The 21,737-nt window shown below is 45.8% G+C and overlaps 1 protein-coding gene and 1 pseudogene across 1 annotated transcript; one reads left to right on the top strand and one right to left on the bottom strand.

Moving 5' to 3' along the window:
* The first annotated feature begins 128 nt into the window (after positions 1–128).
* On the top strand, positions 129–4,552 carry LOC136491429 (protein FAR1-RELATED SEQUENCE 5-like; annotated as a pseudogene).
* A 540-nt stretch (positions 4,553–5,092) lies between these two features.
* LOC136493668 (protein argonaute 2-like) lies at positions 5,093–14,503 on the bottom strand. The gene is made up of 3 exons (XM_066489768.1): positions 13,856–14,503; positions 7,168–8,320; positions 5,093–6,835 (listed from the first exon to the last, which is right to left on the bottom strand). Exons 1-3 carry the CDS (start codon positions 14,406–14,408, stop codon positions 5,371–5,373), a joined length of 3,171 nt encoding a protein of 1,056 aa, XP_066345865.1. The 5' UTR covers positions 14,409–14,503; the 3' UTR covers positions 5,093–5,370.
* Positions 14,504–21,737: the final 7,234 nt, after the last annotated feature.

Genomic DNA, 21,737 nt, shown 5'->3' with positions numbered 1-21,737 from the left:
GCTTATAAGCCGACTGATGTTGTTTTGTTGTGGGAGAAAAACACTGCTGATGCGATCAAGCGAACATGATGAGTGTTACTTGTGAACTTTGTAATGTACTAGAGCTTTTTCTTCCAGGGCTGTGAATGAATTGTGATATACAAGGAAGAAAAATGAAATGCAAAAATAGAGAAGATAGAAGTTTTGACACGAACACTCTCGCTGACAGGTGGGTCCTACGTAATACCCCTTAAGGACTGATTTCATGGGCCCACATGTCATGCACACATCCCTCCGCTCATCCTTCAGGCTTCATCTTCCCGATCCCACCACCATGGCCACCCCATCCACCTCCGGCGACCCCGCCGGCGGCGGCGAACCAGTCCCAGCCCCATCACAAGGACCAGCCCAGCGTCGCCACCCAACATCCCGCATCTCCCACATCGTGCGCACCTACCTGGACCTCTCCAGTTCCAGGAAGCGCCGTTCGGCTCCCAAGAACCAGCCCAAGGCCGGCGACAAGGAAACGGATGCCGCCGCCGACGAAACTGATGGGTCCAAGGCGGGGCCGTCCTCGTCCCATCCGTCTCGGCTGCTCCGGGAGCTGGGCATCCGCGTCTCCCGCTACACGCACGAGGAGCGCCGGGATATCATCCTCCGCTACATGCAGAAGCGGAGCGGCCGCCAGGTCGTCAACCGCGCGGCCAGTAAGGTGCGATTTGTTTGATGAGAACTTAGTTTAGTGGGGAGATTGGATTGCAGAGCGTGCTAAAGCTGACAGGTTTCTTTGCTGCTGCTTGCAGGTTCCATCGAGGCAGGCTCTGGCAGTCCGGCGGCGGAGGGGTGCTGGAGGGAAGTTCCTCGGCAAGGATGACGCCCAGGTGGAACCACTTGGTGTTGCACATTACAAATAGGCTAAAGTTTATATGAAATATAAAAAAAACAGTTAACCCAGTTTTATGTGAATTTTGCCATGCCATCAATAGAGAGAATTTTTTATTAACAAAGCAGCTCTACTGTTAGAAATGTTGATGTTTTGGCTCGTTTACTTCAGTGTGCAAGCTATATTGACTGCATAAATGAGGTAGTAGTCTAGTAGATAAGTACCAATGCTGAAGTGGAGACTAATGTTAGCTATCAGAAGTGGAGATTAGTGCTGAAGACATGATGTTAATGATATACTTCAACATTGTGTTCGAAAGATGAGTTTATATATACTTAGTTATCCAAACTTCTGTTGTGTAAGAGCTTTTTATTTCCCCAGACTGCAGATAAGCCAGAAGAAAAGGCAGAAGAAGAGCCAGAATTGCCACCAGAAGTCGTCTCAAATGCTGGAGGAGTACCCATAGTTGGTATGGTCTTTGAGAGTGAAGAAAAAGCATATGAGTATTATGTTAGTTATGCAGGAAATATGGGATTTAGTGTTCGAAAAGGATGGTGGGAGAAAACTGCTAAAAATTCCAATAGGTCAAGGGTCTATGTCTGTTCTAGGGAGGGATTTCGCTCAAAGAATGACACCAAGGGACCTCGCTCAGAGACAAGGGTGGGTTGCCCTGCACGGGTAGCAATTAAGGTGACACCTAGTGGTAAATATCGTGTAACAGAATTTGTGGAGGATCATAATCACCAGCTTGCTGCACCATTTGATATTGAGATGCTGAAATCGCAAAGAGTGTTGAGCAAAGTTCGACCTGGAAGCCAAAATGCTAGTAACATCCCTCCAGGGTATAAGAATTATCTCCGGTCCAAATCTACAAAAGATATGAAACCAGGGGATCTCAGAACTCTGATGGATTATTTTCGAAGAATGAAGAGTGATAATCCATCGTTTTACTATGCCATTCAGGTGGATGAAAATGACAAAGCGGCTAATGTCTTCTGGGCTGATGCAAGGTCAATCATGGACTATCACTACTTCTGTGATGTAGTCTGCTTAGACATGATCCACAAAGCAAATGATTGCAGCAGGCCTTTAGCTTTGTTTCTAGGTATGAACCATCATCGGCAAATGATCATATTTGGTGCGGCATTTTTATACGATGAATCTGTTGAGTCTTTCAAGTGGCTTCTTGAGACCTTTAAGAATGCCATGTGTGGGAAACACCCAAAGACAATTTTGACTGATGGATCTTCAGCTTTGAAGGAAGCCCTGGGTCTTACTTGGCCTGGTACTGTTCACCGTTCCTGTGTGTGGCAAATATACCAGAGCACTGTTAAGTCCTTGGAACATGTGTTTAGTGCTTCTGAAGAATTCACATATGATTTTAGACACTGTGTTTTTAATATTGAGGATGAACAAGAGTTCGTTGACACATGGAACATGATAATGGAAAAATACAACCTTAGAGAGAATGAATGGTTAATTAGGCTTTATGAAGATCGGGAAAACTGGGCCATGCCATACAATCGACAAATATTCTCTGGGGAGATTAAAAGCTTGCTACAAGAAGAAAATGTTGGCACTAAGCTTAAACAGTACTTGGGTTACGATACAGATCTATCCCTTTTTTTGAATCTTTTTGAAAGTTCAGCAGAGAAGAGAAGGCAAGAAGAGATTCAAGCTGATTACCAAGCCAATCAAGGGGTACTGAGAACACCTCTGCCATTGCTATGGCAGGCTGTCAATTTGTATACCCCAACAATATTCGAATTATTTAGAAAGGAATGTGAACTAAGTATGGACTGCATGGCTTATGGTTGTGGGGAATTTGGCTCTCTTTCTGAATATATGATTACTATCAAGAACAAAACTAAGGATCATCTTGTGCGATTTGACTCATCAGATGCTTCAGTTGTATGTACATGCAAAAAGTTTGAAAATTCTGGGCTGTTATGCTGCCATATATTAAAAGTATATGAGCTGAGGAATGTTAAAGAGATTCCCCCACAGTACTTTCTGAAGAGGTGGAGGAAAGATGCAAAGTTGGTGACCATGGATGAAACTGGTGGGTTTAATTTTGATAGTAACACAAAATCTTCCATTCCAGGACGTTATGCAGCTCTTTGCCGTCTGTTCTACAAGATTGCTGCTAAGGCTGCAGAGAATGAAGAGACATTTGCACTAATGGCAAGCCAGTCAGATAACCTTCTTGTAGAAGTTGAAGGAACTTTGTTGTCTACACTGTCTGACAAGTCATCTGGCCACTCCCTTACAGACCAATTAACTCACATGGCCCAGAATGACTATCTACTTAGTAGTGGCCTTGAAGGTATAGGTTCTACTGGAAAGAAGTGTGAAGTCGCTCGCCGTAGAAATGATTTGGAAACCAATAAGCGAAAGAAAGCAAGAAAAGGTGTGTGTATATATAGATTCCTTTTAAGGATTTTTATCTTTGACATTCTGCATGTAAATCTGAACACTAATATTTTCGCTTATTGTCATCAACAAAGGGCAACCTGATGCAACAGATGATGGACCAACAAGAGGAGAGCTGAATATTGCACCAGGAAGTTTCCAATCAGAACCAAGTAATGATTCAAACCAGTTCATCCCAGATCAATTAATGCAGGTGAATTCTTAAGCAGAATGGCAATCGTTACTATCCTCCCTTGTTAGTCTGGAAAAATGTTACATTAGCTGATGCTTTTATCATGCAGGGACATTATGTACTTGGCCACAACTTTGGGCTAGGTAGCTCACAGAACCTTCATGACAATTTGAATCAGTTCGGTCAGGTCTGTGCTTGTCTGTAATGTAAATTTCTCATCATATGTCGATAAAGCATCGAGATCCTCAGGCTAGTGCTGCATGCAGGCTTCCTCAGCTTCTACCTTGCAACAGCAGCCATTTACTGGGAATGGTCAACTAACCCAAGTGAGTTCCATGTTTGTATAATTACTGGCATTCGTAGAGAACTCTATGTTGGATTCCCCCCCCCCTTCGCATTTGAAGTTCTTGCCCACTGTAGAGTAACAGTGTGCGACCAAAGTATAAATGCACATTATGCTGGAAATCTGCTATTTTGTTATCTGCTCCTAGCACCCTAACTGCCACATTTACTGAAATATGAATTATATGATTTGTACACTCCTTCAGGGATATACTGGCGATATGCATGCATTGCAATTTGTGGAGACAACCCCTCAAATTGATCATCAGAATGGCGATGAGGGTCAGTCGTCAATACCAGTGTGGGATTTTCTTTGAGCTGCCTGGCGCACTGCCATCCTTCCCTGCACGTAGGAGGCTACCGTTCACCTGAGTTCAAAGAGCACGTGTCGTATACAGCGGAATTCCATCGGATGTTTCCTTTCTCTCCTTGCTAAGTTCTGCATCCTAAAAGGGCCTTCGGGGCCTTTGTATATACTGTAATTGGCTATCTGTAAATACTAGGGTAGTAGTTTGCTTTGCTCGCCCGGTACATGGACGGCATTGTAACTAGTGAGGGATGTTGGTGTGTATCAGACTGTCAGTGTATGGTGCCATGCGCAACAAAAGGGCGTACCCAGTGCAGAGAGCTTCCGCTCTGTGCGGGGTCTAGAGAAGGGTGTTAGTGGCAAGTCTTACCCTCGTCCTGTGCCATGCGCAACAGATGCTTAATTTTTCTAAGCATACAGCAACGCTTGAATCCGATGGAACGGAATCTGGACAGGAATCCTGCTTGACAGGAAATAATCTAACCATGTCTTGCGTACTTTAAACTGACTGCCTATCTTTGAGAATGAAGGGCGAACGGCATCCGTTCTTTGGAACTTGATTTTGCAAACTGAAGATCACGCCATGCTCAAGTCGAGATGTTCCCGCCGTCTTCTAGGCGTCGGATCGTGGTGAGCATTGGAGATGGCGTGAGGGGGCTTTTCCGGATAGATAATTGGAGGGCCTTCTCTCCCAGGGTCCAAAAATGCGACATGGCCTGCATCTGCATGGGTGTGCTGTTCTCTGCGCGCAACGGTACAAAGACCCTGGAAGCCGTCAACCAAACCACAACGCCCTGTCCCTGCCCCAGACAGTACATGTGAGCGGCTCCCTTGTTCAGCTGGAACCAGCCATATCTGTTGAGCGGCTCCCCCTGTTCAGCTAGAACATGCCATATCTGTTGTGCTGCAACAAGCACAGCACTACCTTCGGAGCTCAAACCTGCTTCTTTTCCTTCATCTACAATCATGCAGTATATCCAGCAAGAATTTGTCGACTGCGGCGTACTAAAGTTTGTTAAAACTCAGAGCCATATTTACACCAGATCATCAGACTGTTTCACTCACACACACAAAAGTAAAAGAAAGACGCGTACTGTTTAAGTCTTTAAGCATAACCTTCACTGACTTGCAGTATAAAACTAACAACTTCAAACACACTGACACTATGCAAAAGGACACGACCAGCAAAAAGGCAACAGCATAAAAACCATGCGATGTTGCCACATAGCAAAATCGACCCGAGCTTGCTCCGTGTCAGATGAAGAACATGTTGTCCTCCACGTCCTTGTGCAGCCTCGGGAAGTTAGTGAAGTCAAAAGTCCCAGCAGAGGAGGTCGAGGATGCCGAAGAAGCCGACCCCATCCCTCGCTGGGACGCCATCATGGCTGCCTCGTAGTAGACCCTGCCACGGTACGCAACGAGGTCGGCGTAGTAGACGGGCGTCGCCAGCGACACCGGCTTGGTGCACCGCGCGAACACGAAGCACAGGTTGTAGATCAGCTTCTGCAGGTCGTCAGACCCGAAGCCGTGCTCATCCACCAGGCTGTAGTAATGCGTCGGCCTACTGGTTCCCAGAATCCCGGTGTGGCTGCACAGGTAGAAGTCGTAGGCAGACGGGTCCACCACGCCCGTGTCCACCACCGTGCCAGGCGGCACGTTCCCTTTCTCCGTCTGCGGCTGGCCGGGGTCCTTGGGGAACAGGCGTGTGTGGTGCCGCTTCTTGGCCACGATCACAGTGATGGTCGGCGCGTAGCCGTCCACCTTGATCGCCTTCTCCAGGTCAGCCAGCTCCTCGTTCAGGACCATGTCGAACTGGCCGTCGCTCACGCCGTCACGGAAGTAGATGATCTTCTGCGGTTTCACGCGATTTAGCTTCTCAAAGACTCCAATGAGCTCCAGGCAGATCTCACCAAGCTGCTGGATCACCTCGCAGCGGTGTGGCTGGGCACGGATTCTTGCCACGTACTTGTTGACACCAGAGTTGATAGACGCAACCACGCCTGCGATTGATGGGCTCTCCACGTTCCCGGGTGACGGGTGGTTAACGTCAGCACCGATGAACATGAAAGGTGCCCCACCACCGACCCGTGGGAGTGAGTCAAACAGCTGAACGTTGCTGCCTCCAAGCTTGCCATTAATCTTGAGAGCAAGGTTGGTCATGTACTGGTCCTGCCCATTTGGCTTGTTTGCGCGATCGCTCAGGAGACACTGGGTCAGGATCCCCAGCTGTGTATCACAAATCAGCTTCAGTGTCTTGTACCCTGGATGCTGCTCGGACATCGGGCAGAAAAGGAGCTGCAACCTCTGCTTCTTGCTCACTGCAGCTTGTTTTGCTTTGTTTAATTCCTCCTGTAGTCGATGCGGATCGGAGAGCACAGCCATCTTTGATATGTGTACGAAGCATGGATTAGAGTTCATACGGATACCAAGCTCACAACACTTCCTCACAATCTTCTCAACAAACATCCTTCCATTGAGGGGCTCCTGCCAGGACTGAGATGGCTCAGCACTGAAGTCGACGATGCCCCAGCACTGAAGATCCCGGCCCTCTACTAGTCTCTTCTTCACAAGGTTCCACTGGCATTTGTGATCCATACTGAATTTGGAGGTCTGGCCATTGGATGCCCCAAGTTTGAGGTTTGGTGGGGGAAGGATCCTACCCGTGACTTCTGTCATTTGTACATCCAAGGAAATCCCAAATTGCTGTGCAATTTCTCCGCTGTAAATGAAATGATAATTAGTAGCTAGTAATAAACGTTGCATATTCTGTTGAAAAGAAAAGGTAATGATCAGTTTGTTTGCTATCCTAGAAAAGAGATGTAGAACAGCTCAAAGTTACGTTGCTGTGCATTTGCAGGAGAAAAAAAATGGTAGGAATAAATAAGAGAACTAATAGTATGTATATGTATATGTATATATAAGTTAAATTGAGTATGAGGAACGGGCAATCACATTGCATCTAATTTCACAGTGACAGCTAAAGTATAGCTATATAGCAGGAGCTCAACTTTTCAGGTTGACAGGAGAACCCATGGAAAAACAGTTAGTTACCTGCAAGGTCCATCCGAAGCATTCACCAAGTCTAGAATCTCGTTCCTCCGATTATATGCAGGTATTAGAGCCTTCCCTTTCAGTATCCTGTCAGAATTCTTATCCAAGTTTGCTTTTGAAAACCTCTGTCCTTCAAGAAGAGTGCAGAGCTCAATTGGCACATGATTCGGTTTGTCCTTGCTCTTGCTCAAATCCAAGCATGGAAGCATCTGGTACTCAATCACCTTGCCATGTTTCTGAGCATAATAATCCACAAGCCTCTTCGTTTGGCCAGATTCAGCGTCCACAAAGGTCATCTGGCTGGCAGGTAAGGGTGTCAAGCCTTGCACGGTGTACTTCTGATTGGTCCTCCGATGAATCACAGTCACACGTCGGCCTTTAAGCTCATCAACAAGATTTTCCAGTTGCCTCCTGTTCAGTGATGTCCGGTAATCAAGGCGTCCCACTAATTTCTCAACAATATCCATCACCGGCCCAGCTTTGTAAAATGGCATAACTGAATAGTCAACACATAGGATCAGCCCTTGCTGAGTGTATTTAAGGGTCTGCTGGATTCCTTTCATAGCTACAACACCCTTTCCGATGTCTATACTGCTGCTTGGTGAGTAAAATCCTCTACCAAGGATAATCTTGCGCCATCTGGAGGCCTCACGCACAACAACATCAAGACCCTGCAAGACCTCTCTAGGCACAGGTAACTCTGAGAGTTGACTTAATGGCAGCTGCTTCTTCAAATCTACTGATACAATGTAGGTCTTTGATCGAACTCTCACACGAAATAAACCTGCTGGCAGTTCAGCAGAAGTGTAGAGATTTCTTCCGCCATCATAAGCAACACATGAGGAAAGACGCCGTAAACTGCTTTCCCTGAAGAGTTCATCCTTGACAGAAAGAAATTCTGCCTTGGAGAGTTCTTTGCCTGAAGCCTTGGAGGAAGCTTCATCAAGCTTGATGTTTATGTCGTAGTGAAAAATAGTTGTCACCTCACGATAGTTGACAATGAAGTGATTCACCAAAAGTTTGACCTTTGCTTGAGATAAGGAACCTCCAGAATCAGGTCTCTGCATTGGCACTCGTGTGCCAACAGAAGATGTGGCAGCTAGTGTGGATGATAATGGTTCTACTCTGGCCAATTCACTGGATGCGATACGTTCTACAGGAAAAAGGAAGAGCAATTAGAAACAGACATGTTACGTTCAAAATTAGAAACAGACATGGTCAATTGTACATGAGAGAAAATAGTAAGAGAGCAAGAGGTTAAATAAAAGATTAGCCAAGCTACATTATCCCCTTAAGTCTTTTTGGCCCAACATAATCTCCCAAATGAAATGGCTCTGTAAAATTGAATTCAGATTCAGGTAAAGATCCTCGTTCACCGCAATTTCAGTTCCATCAATACATGAAAGTATATTCACTCCCTTGCATATGCACTCTCCAAACCATGAAGTGATTTCTCATGACATCTGTCAAGTGCATTTATATAAAGAACACACTACCAAGTACCAAAAGCGCAGGAAAGAGATAAATGCATTTTTCAGTAAGTATTAGATAATAAAGGGCAATTTCACTAGTCAAATCAAAGGGAAGCTCTGACCTCCGAGAGCTTTCTAGGTACACTCGACAAATGATACAAGCAATGAGAACAAGAAGGATGCTGAGCTACCGCCAAAGAAGACTACTCACTAAAAAAGCAAGCAAAAAAAAAAAACAAAAGGGAAAACTAACAGATTACTCTAAAACAAAGGTAAAGTGACAAAATGTATCACTACTTACAAGAGACATTAAGCAGTAATAGCACAAAGAGCACCATCTTAACAATCTACCACTATTCGCTCCAACGCATTAAAATCGGTGAATGGATATTGCCATGCAGAGAGATCCTCGACTTCTGAATCCAAACCTCAGTTCAGAAACCAGGAGCAGTCATCTCATCTACAACGCTAGACATCGATTCATGAGAAACAGAAAACAATCCATCGTAGTCTAATCTACATAATGAGCACAAATCAGCGGGCAGACAGTGAAAATTGCAACAACAATATATACCACAATAAAAAGAGAAAATTGCAATTATAGGACACCAAACAATGCGCTTCACAATTATAGGACTTCAATCGTCGACTTCGTTAAAATAACCCTTGAAACGTTGGCTTCTTATTTTAGATAACATTTGACATATTTCTTCACTTTGTTAATCAAAATACATGTATTTTAGCCTTCTTGTGACCCTTCTACCCTTCTACTTTTATATCGTAGATCGATCGTACCAATTCATGTACCGACGTTCCTCCTTCCCCGACGCCGCCCTAAACACCGACGCCGCCGTTCCTTTTTTCCCCTCCTCCCGACGCCGCCGAGGAAGCCGCAGTAGGCCAAGGACCTGCAGCACGCGCAGCAGCAGCCCGTCAAGTACGGCGAATGCTGGACGTGTCAGGCGAGCTGGCCCAGCGGCGTGTGGCTCCGAGGGACGCCGCGCTGCTGCAGGCCGCGGAGCAGTCCGTGCTCGGCGGGACGCAGAGGGGTGGGCCCGCCGCCGTGCTACAGTCCGCCGCGACAGTCAACGCGCGCGCGGGCCACGTGGGCAAGGCCCAGATCATGGGCCCCGTCGCCGATCAGGCCGTGGTCGCGATGGCGGGGGACAGGCCGGTCGACCAGAGCGACGCGGCGGCCATCCAGGTCTGTTTCTGTCTTTTTTGTTGTGTTTCGAGATCGATTAGTCCAATATTGCTGACCTAGCTAGCTAGCACTCGAGTCTAATTCCAATCTTTGTAAATATATATAATTCTAACGTGTCGGCTTCTGTTTGGTTCCTGACTTTGCTTTTTATTATAAGGTGATGATAGCATAGTAAAATTAGTTGGTGGAGTCTCCAAGAACACTTATTGACTATTTGTTTAGGAAGTGTAAATCATTTAGCTCACGGTACTCAGAAGGTCAAGCTGAGTTGCGTGGCCGTATGTACATGGAGAACGCAAGGGAGAGGCTACCGACGGACAAGGGGGCGACACTGGAGGACGCCGAGAGGGTGGTGTCCGCGGAGATACGGAACAAGCTGGACATGACGACCACGCCGGGCGGCGTGGCGGACGCGGTGACTACAGTGGAGGCCTCTCTCGACGCCACGTCCAGTGCTCTAGCCCTAGCTAGAATGTTGCTACCCATTGTTCCTCTTCCGACACTAGAGTACAACCTTCCTATTCTTGAAGTGCAAAGGTATTGACCTTTATGCTTTCTGTTTTTTTACCACGATAGTAGTAGACAGTATTTAAACTTGATATCACTTGTTTAGGTCCCAAGTAGATCATGTGGAAAATATGGAAATATTTGATTGGGATAGCATACAGATAGTGGAGACACATGATGACGAAGGTCGTATTGCACTTATGAGTGAGAATCAGATTTGTGAGCTTTTAGGCTTGACAGAGGAGGACACAACAAATATACCTACACAGGACTTTGATTGCCGAATGGATGAACAGGGGCATTATAATGAGCTTGGGCAAGATAATGATGGTGCTGCCATTCCTACTAGTGATGCCATACCAGGTGAAATGGTCATTTCATATGATAAGAACAACCCATCCATGGATTTAGGAACTAGTGTACCCAACAATGGAGGAGTTCAAGATGGCAGTGCGGCAATTTGCCATCAATAAGGAGTTTGATTTAGGAACAGAGAAGTCATGTAAGACGAGATATAGGGCTTATTGCAAGTCTGGTGATGAAGATTGCCCTTGCCCTTGGAGGATAAATGGCACCAAACATAAAGGCCAAAGCACTGTGGAGGTGAATAAATTTCTTTTTCCTTTCATTAATTCTACTTTTCATGTAAATTAATATGAATCTCATTGATTTTTTGTTTTGCAGGTAACCGTCTTAGTCGATAAACATACATGTGTGTCTAGCATGAGGCAGATAACTACAACTCCAACTCTAAAGTGGGTAGCTAGCAAGGCTGTGAGTATCCTTAGAGATGATCCAAATATTGGTGCTAAGGAATTGCAAAAGAAGTTGCAGACAGATCACTAAGTGTCAAATTGCATATGACACTGTATGGCGGGGTAAAGAAAGAGCTCTTGATGAGGTTTATGTCAAATGGGAAGAGAGTTTTGAGCTGTTGTTTAGGTGGAAGGCCGAGGTAATGAAGCTGGTGCCCCGGGAGTGTCGTTGAAATTGAGGTACTTGAGGTGGATGGTCAAGTACTATTTCCACCGTTTTTTCTGTGCTCTTAAACCATGCATTGATGGTTTCTTGGAAGGTTGTAGGCCTCATTTGAGCATAGATGCTACAACACTTAATGGAAGGTGGAATGGTCACTTGGCCGCAGCTATAGCAGTTGATGGTCATAATTGGATGTATCCACTCGCTTATGGCTTCATAGCTTCTGAAACAACAGACAACTGAACTTGGTTCATGGAGCAATTAAAGAAGGCAATAGGTGATCCTCCACTCCTTGCTGTTTGTTCTGATGCTTGCAAGGGCTTGGAGAATGCAGTGAAGAATGTATTCCCAAATGCAGAGCAAAGAGAATGATTTTATCATCTTGTCAAAAATTTTCAGAAGAGATTTAGAGGGTTTGGACAGATATATCCTGCGGCAAGGGCTTACAGAGAAGACATATTCTATGACAATATAGCAAAAATGGTAAGTGAATCAGCAGAAGCAGTGAAATGGTTACAGACCAATCATAAGCTATTATGGTATAGGTGTGCTTTCAATCCAGAAATTAAGTGTGACTACATAACTAGTAATATTGCTGAGTCATTTAATAACTAGATTAGAGACCATAAAGACTTACCTGTTGCTGACCTTGCTGATAAGATTAGAGAAATGATCATGGTACTTTGGAACAAGAGAAGAAATATTGCATACAGGCTACCTGAAGGCAGGATACTTCCAGCTATTATGCATCAGCTAAAGGCAAATACTAGAGGTTTGGGACACTTGAAAATTGTACCATGTTCTAATTGGAGTGCAGAGGTGTGGGGACCATAGCAGCAGAGTTGAGAGGCATATTGTCAAGTTACACCAAAGGACCTGTACTTGTCTTGAATGGCAGCACACTGGTAAGCCATGTCAACATGTATTGGCCTATGTAACCCACCAACGGGGAGTTGACCTTGAACAGTTTGTGCATGACTATTACTCGGTGAATAGATTCAGGGCTGCTTATGGTAGAGAGATTGAGCCGATGACAGATAAAACACAATGGCCACAAGTTGACCTACCATTTTTAGTTGGTGCACCTCTTGCTAAATTACCTGTTGGAAGACGAAGGAAACTAAGAAGGAAAGGATGGATGGAAGGTGGCCTACAAGAAGAAAGTTTCCTAAAGATGGTGAATGTACCAACGAGGGTGAAGGTGAGAAGGGATGTGACAACGATACTGCTCTAACAAATGGAAAGGGAAAGAAGATGATCAGAGGACCTATGACTTACAAAAAATGCGGAGAAAAAGGTCACAGGACAAGCTAGTGCCAAGTGCCCACTAAATGGGACAGCAAAAAAGAGGTAAGAACTGATTTTCTTTATCAAGAAACTTAAATGAAAATGTAATATTAATTTATTTGATTACTTGTAGGAAGCGTAGGCAACCTAGAAAGAATGTTACAAAAGCTGTGCCAGCAGAACCTAGCACCCCACGGAGGCCGACTAGAGAAGAAATCCTACGGGATAGTCTAGGAAGGGTCACCAGAAGGTAAGGAATATTAACACATTTACTGTACATTATTTTTTCCTATACATAGTAATTGTCATATCGTATTTATGTGCAGCAAGCTTGCGATGTTATTAGGAGAGGGCACATCTTCACAAACCGACACCACTAGTCCCGTGAGGATGCCTACCGCGACAGCACCAAAAAAAGATGACTCCAAAGAGAAAGCTACACATTGGATGAATTATTTTAGTTGTGATGAGATGTAAACTTATGCTTTATTTCATATGACTTGGATCTCGTTTGAAACTAAATTATGGTCTTCTGAGATGAACTTGTTTATGCTAGAATCATAGTTTTATGAGATGAGCTCGTTTGTGCTAAATTCATGGTGTTATCTATTACTTGTAATTGTGTATAGATCATCTTTGATAATTTATATTACATATTAACTGTACATTGCGGCCAGCCAGCCCAGGCCACGCCCAGCCATGGACAGGCGGCGGTTCCATGCTCGCCACGGTGACTGACTCAAGAGCCTAGAGAAGTTGTTTCTGGACACGTGAGGTCCCGTGAGGTTGTTTCTGGACACGTTGAAGAGTTGAAGCTTCGGGAGGTCAAGGTTGGAAGGCAGCGTCCGCAGCGCCGTGAGGTTCCCGATCGTCCCGAGCAGAAGGGCAGAAGGGAGGAGGTCTAAAATACATGTATTTTGATTAACAAAGTGAAAAAAAATATATCAAATGTCATCTAAAATAAGAAACCAACGTTTCAATGATCATTTTAACGAAGTCGATGATTGAAGTCATGTAGTTGCGAAGCGCATTGTTTGGTATCCTATAATTACAATTTTCTCCAATAAAAAATTGATAAGCAATGATTACTCTACCATCGACCACGGTGGAGAAAGCAGAAACGCTCAAAGAAAGAAAACAGAGTATCACGCAACAGAACCTTAAAATATTCTGAACACCAGAAACAGAGCAATGTAACAAGCTGCACGATTCGTGCGAGTAAATCCGGAGAAGCAATTACCAACGGATCCCGACGAACTCGGCGCCTCCTTATCCTTGGGCGCAACCGCCCTCGCCGCAGGCGCAGGCGCTGACCCCCTGACGGGGGCGTACTCGGCCGCGCCGCCGCCAACTCCGCGTCCTCTCCCCGCAACTGGCGCCGGCGCCCACGCGTTGCCGCCGCGGCCGCCACCGGGCCCATACGCTTGGCTGCCGCCCGCGCCGGGGCCGCGCCCTCCGCGGCCGCCTCCGCCTCCGCGAGGCCCTTGGTGGTAACCGCCGCCTCCACGGCCCCCGCCATAGCCTCTTCCGTCGTGCCCGTACCCCCCTCCTCCGCCACCGCCATACTCGCCTCCGCGGCCGCCTCCGCCTCCGCGAGGCCCTTGGTGGTAAACGCCGCCTCCACGGCCCCCACCGTAGCCTCCTCCGTCGTGCCCGTACCCCCCTCCTCCGCCACCGCCGTACTCGCCTCCGCGGGGCCCGTATCCGCCGCCACCGTACTCGCCTCCGCGGGGCCCGTATTCGCCTCTGCCGCGGCCGTCGCCGCCGCCTCTACGGCCGCGCTCGTACTCCATTGCAGGCGTGGATGGAATGATGATGGATCGATCAAGCGCCGAGGGTTTCTGTTCCGGAGCGAACGCGTTCCCTCCCTTGAGGAGTGTTTTTTCGCTAAAGCGCAGCAATATGGAAAAGAATTTCTTTTCGACGACCTAAAATAAGACTTATTCGTTTTTTTATAGCGCCTGAGGTAAAAGGTCTAATATTTATTTTTTATTCTCCGACAACAGGACTCAAAACACAACTCTTTCTACAAACTAGTATAATGTCCGTGCTAACACAACGGATTTATCTTAGAGACGCACATAAAAACAACCAATATTTTTTTTTCATAGTTCAACTTTTGCACAATATCTTTGAGCATGTATACAATCCGGAAAACTAAGAAGTCATAGTAAAGTTTTTTCTCATATAACATAGAATATAAGTGTTTAAAAAAAGTATAATATATATAAATAAAATATAAAGGAGTACACTGAACATATCTTACATTGCTGCAATCTTTAAATTTGTATTCCATGTCAGGCCAGCACTCGAGCACTTATGCCAGTTTTTTGTGATCTAGTTTGCCACAACATCGCGGATCTCGTCCAAACTGGGTTATGAAATGTTGATTTTGCAAAATTTATAAGTATTTGATTAATTATAGTATATTACTCGTGCTAATGCTACAGTAATATTTAAAACAACACAAATTAAACAACCAAAATGATGTATATGCTTTGATGATTTTTGAAAAAACATCTCCTAAAAATAGGCAGTTCTGAGATGGCATTGCTCATTGCAGGATAAGTACAATCCATAGAAAAAGCTAGGCCTTGTTTAGATTCTAAGTTTTTTCACTCTCTCTCCATTACATTAAATCTTTGAACATATGCATGGAGTATTAAATATAGATAAAAAAATAACTAATTACACAGTTTGATTGTAAATTACGAGACGAATCTTTTGAGCCTAGTTAGACCATGATTGGACAATAATTATCAAATACAAACGAAAGTGCTACCGTACCCAATAATGATTTCCAACCATCGTCTAAACAAGGCCCTACTGCAAAATCTCTCCACGGTAATAAATGTGGACTGATTTGTCAGCCTATTTGGTTATTCCTTTACCGCACTTACTCTTGGAGTTTAAGGTTACCTTGTCCTGATTCCTTTTTTACTCTCCATAGTTTCTCCTTTCCTCAGGGCTAATGTTGATGGCTTCAGTCTCTCCTTTGCAGTTTTTACTATATTTTCACACTGTTCTGATGTCGCAAATTGTGGAAAGTACAAAGCACGAGGCTGCCAGCTCAAAATCTGCTCAAGAGTTCAGAATACATTATTAAAGCAGCACAGGTGGATTTCAGGAACATAATGACAAATGGAAAAAAAAAACCCAGCAATTTCTAGTGAAGCTGAGGTCATGGTGTATTATGTAACAGAAGAAATACAATTAAAGATATTACTGAATTCTTACCCTGCAAACAAGTAGTGTCAGCCTGCCAGGATATAGGATGCACAGCCATAAGCTAAATGTCAGAAGTCAGATGCGTATCTCGTGTCACGGTGAGAAATCTAGGGTGTATAAATTGTTCGCACGATATCAAATCAACCCATTCTATACTAAAAAAGTATGCTCAATGTAGCCGATACTCTGCAGAATTGTTCGATGCATAAACACAATAAAATCTAAATGTGCTGCATCCATTCATTGCAACAACTGTTCTTGAGTAATAGGAACCTATTAGCTGCACGATGGCAGCAACAGAGATACAACTGTGATTGGTGAGGGTGCCACGAAAGTCCCACAACACCCACACCTGCATTTTCCTCTTATGCCAGGAAGCCTGCTAAATTTGAAATGCTTATCAATCTTCCCAACACGCAAGACCATGAGGCCACGAAAATTGCATGCACGCAACTGACCCCCAAACTCCGCCACAATCACATGCTAGTTATCAGGGCATCACAGCAAAACCGCTGCCCACAAGGTACAGTCAAAATTGGGGAAACATTCGGTCTGTTCGCTGGTTGGTTTCTAGGCTGGTTTGAATTGGCTGATGCTGGTTTACTGTGAGAAAAAAATACTGTTGGCTGACTGATTTGAGCTTGCTGAAACCAACAAGCGAACAGGCTAATTACACTGACAAGTTAGTTTCACCCCAAAGTGGGTCGCTGCATGATATCATTCACATCAAATACCCAAAAGATGAATTCTACCAACCAAGGAATATCGCCACCAAAGTCAGTTCATTCATGAGCTAGCTTAGAATTAATTCACGAACATACGTGCCCGCACCAATGCTCATCACGCCGAATGTGGGGCAACTGCCCTCGCGGAGATGGAACCGGAACGAGACATCACCTGGTATGGGATTACGGACGGCGCAGCCTCGCCGGACTCGCCGTATGTCATCTCAGGCCACGCCGTCTCCAGCAGCCGCTCCCTCGGCACCGGCATGTCCGCCTCCTCTGCACCGCGCCACCCGCCGCACCACAGCCAGCCCACCCAGATCAGGAGCGGCGCCACAGGGCAGCAACGAATTGGAACGTGCCGCGGGGCTCGCCGTCGCGTACCTAGGTGAAGAGCAGCGAGCCAAAGAAGCCGGCGAGGAAGAAGAGGGAGCAGGAGAGGAGCACCACGGGAAGCCGCAGTCGCATTCGCATCAGACCCGCCGTGTGAAGTGGGGAGATCGGGGGAGGGAGATCCAAAGAATATTGGCCGTCGGATGTGGTTGAGTAACGAGAGAGAATGAGTGAAAGTTAATCTGGTGCGCACATTTTTAATGTCATCTTTTTCTGTGTGCGTTTTGTGGGGTGGACGTAGTTTAGGTCGTGACTGTAGAGGTGGGATTTGTTTGGTGGCTGTAGGATAATTTAAAGTGATGTATTATAGGGGTAGAGATAAGTCTCCAGAAGGGAGGATACTCAGATTTAGGTTATGCCTCTCCTGGTATTTAAAATGGGTCTTCCATATAGATACTCTGTTAGAGGCTCTAGGTATTGTGTTGGAGATTTATTTTGAGTTTAGGTTCTCCAATAGATCTCCTGTTGGAGACCGTCTAAGGCCAGGCCCAACACGACACCATGGTGTATTGCCCAAGAGTCCATGTAGGCATCGGTGATTCATGTCATCCAAGTAGTCCCGTAGGCTCTTGCCTTGGCTGATAAAGTATGTGTGGGGGTATGGCCATGTCGATGTTTCACCATCGATAGCCTGCCACGGGGGTACTCGGGGCAGTATGTTCGGGCTTCGGCGTATGCTAAACTCGATGGTTAACGCAAAAGACAGTCGATTTATCCTGGTTTAGGCCCTCGATCGTAGATCGAGTAATAACCTTACGTCCAGTCGGCGTTAGTCTTTGCGTTGGATTGATCGTGATGTGTTGTACAATTGTTGTCCCCCTCTCTCAGGAGCCCTGCCCTCTTTTATATAGTTAGAAAGCCAGAGTCCTAGTCGGTTTGCAATGAGATTTCCTAGTATGATTACTTAATAGTTCTACTACTAAGATTACATGGGAAGAATCCTAGTTGGATTAGATCTTCTCTCTTTCTTGTGGGGTATCCTATGGGTCCCGCATCGATAAGCCCCCGAGCACTTCATGGTTGAGCTCTGAAAGTCTCGCTTTGCTCCTTCAAGTCTTGTTGAGTAGGAACAAAATGTCATCCGAGTGCTTTCTGGAGTGAAACCTTGTAGCGCTTCTTGAGATCTTCGAGTGGTGAGTGTTTTTTGAAGAAAAAGTACATCCATCTGGTTGTAGCCCCCCGAGCCTCTTGCTATTTGGAACAAGGAGCTGGAGGATCTTGTCTTGAAGTTGCTCTTATTGTTCGTTGAAGTTTTATCAAAAAGAACTCGAATATGGCTTGTTCCGGGTTCTTTTTGTCGTAATGTCTTGAAGTGGTCTGCGTTGAGGGAGTCTTTTGGTGACATGTGCTTTTTCGAAGAAAAAGTGCACTCACTGAGTGTAGCCCCCAAGCCTCTTGCTATTTGGAACAAAAAGTTGGAGGGTCTTGATCCTTTATGTTGTTTGAAAATTTGTGTTCTTAAGTAGTCCCCGAGACTTGGATTATGTCATCATCCGAGTAGTTTTGCGGCATATTTCCGTAGCGGCCCTTTAGTCTTGGATTAAACCATCATTCGAGTAGTTTTGCGGCATGCAGCCTCCGAGCTTATGTCCGGGTTCTTTTTGGGTGGGTGCAATTTTTTGTAAAAATTGCACTTACTGAGTGTAGCCCCCGAGCCTCTTGCTTTTACTTACAAAAGTTGGAGGGTCCAGGTTCTTGTCTTCAAAAAATTCTGGGGCTATGTGTCCCGCAGCCCCGTGCTTTGTCCGAGTTCTTCCCTTTAGAAAAGAAGTCGGATGAAGAGTCTTGATGTGTCGTCGTCGTTGTAGTCTTGAGTTTCTTGTATTCTTGGTCCTTTGTCTTTTGGTTCCGAGCCTTCGGGAGTAGTTGAAATGAAGGTCGAGCTCCCTAGCTTAGTGTTGATTAGGCTATGATGCTGGCCGAGCCCCCGAGCGTATATCCATGTTGTTTCGTTCAGGAAGAACTCGGATGTGAGGTCTTGGCGCATTCTTTGATAGTCTGCTGTTGTCAGATGTAGTTGTATGGTGGTGGTTGAGTATAAATGCTTTTTGTTCATGGGTTGTACTGTGCTGGTATATTCTTTCGAATATGCCTGTCTTCGAGTACTGCTTCCTCTCGCCTGAGTCATCCATTATTGAGTCCTGTCTTTTCACTGTGTCCTTTGTTAGGCTTATTTCGTTGGTACTCCTAGTCCATGTGCGCCGCTCCTTTGGTCTATAAATACTGTCCCGGAGTGCTTGTTTTCATTCATTGGACATTCTGTTGAAACCTTCGTGGTTATGAACATGGTAGTTTGTGAAGTAGAGCAGCCTCCGGGCATATTTTGTAGTTCTTGTGTGTCTTGTTGTAGGTGGAGAAAGTCTTGTGATAGGGATTAGAGGTAGGCTAATCTCGTGACAGCATTGTGCCAGGATGTACGTGGTGGTAGTTGGAGGAAGTCTTGTGATGTGGGCTTCGTTCCTTCATCCGGCAGTTCTGGGTTGATCCTCGTCGCCTGTCTTGGGACTGTCTGGTGCAGATCAACACCATATCTAGCATCACATTGGTCTTGGGTAGACAGATGCCCGCCGGCCTTCTCTACTCCATGTTGCCCTGTCGTGCTACCGATTTCTGCCTTTGATGCACTGCGTCCATCCTTTGAAGAAAACAGTGTAGCTGATGACAGTTTGTCCTTCCGAGTAGCAATTTGGGACACGTAGTCGTTCCAGAGCCTAGCCGTGTCCGTGTTCCTCTTTGCTACTTTGCTTTTCGTGGTGCCAAGTTCGTTGGGTCTTATAAGATTTGTAATCTTTCATTTTTGAAGTTGCTTGTAATGTAACGAATCTTGTCTTCTAAGTTGTCTTTTACTTTTCTGCTGTGATCTCTGTCATTTATGAGGTTACCGAGTTCTTTCTTAAATAACTGGGTTACTTTGTTCCTTGCGAGGTAGCCCTTTCTTTCTTCTTGGCTTGACGAGTTGTTCTTGTAGTCATCTGATAACCCTGCCGTGGTGCTGTGCGAATAAGTCTGAAATCTGCCTGTTGGTTTGTACCGTTGTGTGGATTCATGCCCTCCGCCGTTTTAGTTGCGTCGGTAAATGGACCGTTGCGTTCTCACACTGTGTTTTAACGGGCCTTGTGGGCCGTTTTTGTTACCGAAAAATCTATTTAAAGACCTTTTATCTTCCTTTCCCTTGCTGCCTAGCTCTTGCCTTTAAACCCTAGCTTTCAGAAATCCACCACCGTCTTCATCGTCGTCATTTGATCACCTTCTTTCTAGCTTCGTCTTCCCTAGTGCCTTCTTTTCTTCCGCTAGTTCATGGGAAAGAAGAAAACCGCAAGCAAGTCTCAGGCGACCTTCGTGGACGAGGAGTCATCCCTTTCTTTGATCGAAAACCAGGAGTTCGTGGCCATGAGGGCTGCTTAGAAGGTTTGGCCAGCTCCAACAACAAGCGAAGACCAGCTGTGCGAGCTCGTTAGCGATGGCTTGATCCAAAGCAAAGTCATCGCTGAATGGAGAATTCCGGGCGAGCATCGGGTTCCGGCTTCGGGTCCTGGTGAGATTGTCCTCTTTGTTTCCTTTGTCCGTGCCGGACTTTGTCTTCCTGCTTCCGCCTTCCTTCATCAGTTTCTTAGTTATTTCGAGGTTAGTCTGAACCATCTAACCCCCAATGCCGTTCTCCATCTTTCTGTTTTTATTCACCTTTGTGAAGCCTTCCTTGGGATCCCTCCTTCTCTATCTCTTTTTTGCTTTTTCTTTCATCTAAAACCTCAACCTCGCCGTGAAGAAACCAGTGTTCTTGGCGGTTGCGGGATTCAGTTTTGCCAGGGTCTCAAGATTAAGTTTTTTTACTATGACCTGGTCGACTCCGTAAAAGATTGGCGTGCCGAGTGGTTTTACGCTGCCAATTTGATCCCTTCCCTCGTCGTCCACTCTGGATCTGGTCCTGTGGTGAACGACCGATGGGACAAGAAGCTTGAGTCACCTGCTGAGATTCAAGTGATCCAGTCGCTCCTTGATAGGATTAGCATGCTGAAACAGCAGGGTTTGATCGGCTTTGGTATCGTTTCGAGCTTTCTTCATCGCCGGGTTCAGCCTTTGAAGGAGCGGGAACATCTTGGCTTTGAGTATTCTGGGGCTGAGGATCCCTCACGCATGGTCCCAGCTCTTGAGCTGACCGGTGAGGAGGTACTCGAGCGCCTCTAGAAAATGCTGAAGGGAGTGAGCGTCATTCCTCCTGCCGTCTCCGAGTTCTCAGCCAACAACCCGCCCCCAGCTGTGAGTCGTCTATCTTCTTGTTTGAGTGCTTTTATGTACCCTTGCTGCATCCGTTCTTGCTTAGCCTTTCTTTGTCTTGGTGTTTTATTCTTTTTCGCAGGAGCTTGGGCGAAACTTTGTCGATCCGATCCCCCTTGATGCTCTCCCTACCGTGGCGGAGACGGGGGATCGTCTGGCTGGAACTTCTGCAATTAGTAAGTCCCAAACCTCTACAGCCCTTCCTAGGGTTTCTTTTGGATTTGTTGATGTATATGAAGAATATGTTCCTCGTCTAGTCCCTCGTGGTCCTCGCAGTGTCCCAAAGAGGGGGCGAACGGATGGGTCTTCATCTGGCCTGCCTATCTCCAAGAAGCCTCACAAACCAAATACTCCCTTAGGTACTCTAGTCGTTACTAGCATGCTCTTAGGTGAGCACATTTAATACTCTTCGTTCCTTTATTTTCTTGTTTCTCTCTTGAACCGAGTAGTTTTTATCCTCTTTTCAGCAGGTACTCTGGTTTCCTTGGCTGAGGAAGAAGA

Source organism: Miscanthus floridulus, chromosome 11, assembly GCF_019320115.1.
Source record: "Miscanthus floridulus cultivar M001 chromosome 11, ASM1932011v1, whole genome shotgun sequence".
NCBI lineage: Eukaryota > Viridiplantae > Streptophyta > Magnoliopsida > Poales > Poaceae > Miscanthus > Miscanthus floridulus.
The sequence above is the reverse complement of the archived record's forward strand: the minus strand, read 5'-3'. Positions and strand labels throughout refer to the sequence as shown.

Coding starts and splice junctions, on each gene's coding strand:
- LOC136493668 (XM_066489768.1), bottom strand. CDS start 14,408: ATGGAGTACGAGCGCGGCCGTAGAGGCGGCGGCGACGGCCGCGGCAGA. Junction 8,321..13,855: donor GAGTTCGTCGGGATCCGTTG/GTAATTGCTTCT, acceptor TTTTTCCTGTAG/AACGTATCGCATCCAGTGAA. Junction 6,836..7,167: donor GCTTCGGATGGACCTTGCAG/GTAACTAACTGT, acceptor TTTCATTTACAG/CGGAGAAATTGCACAGCAAT.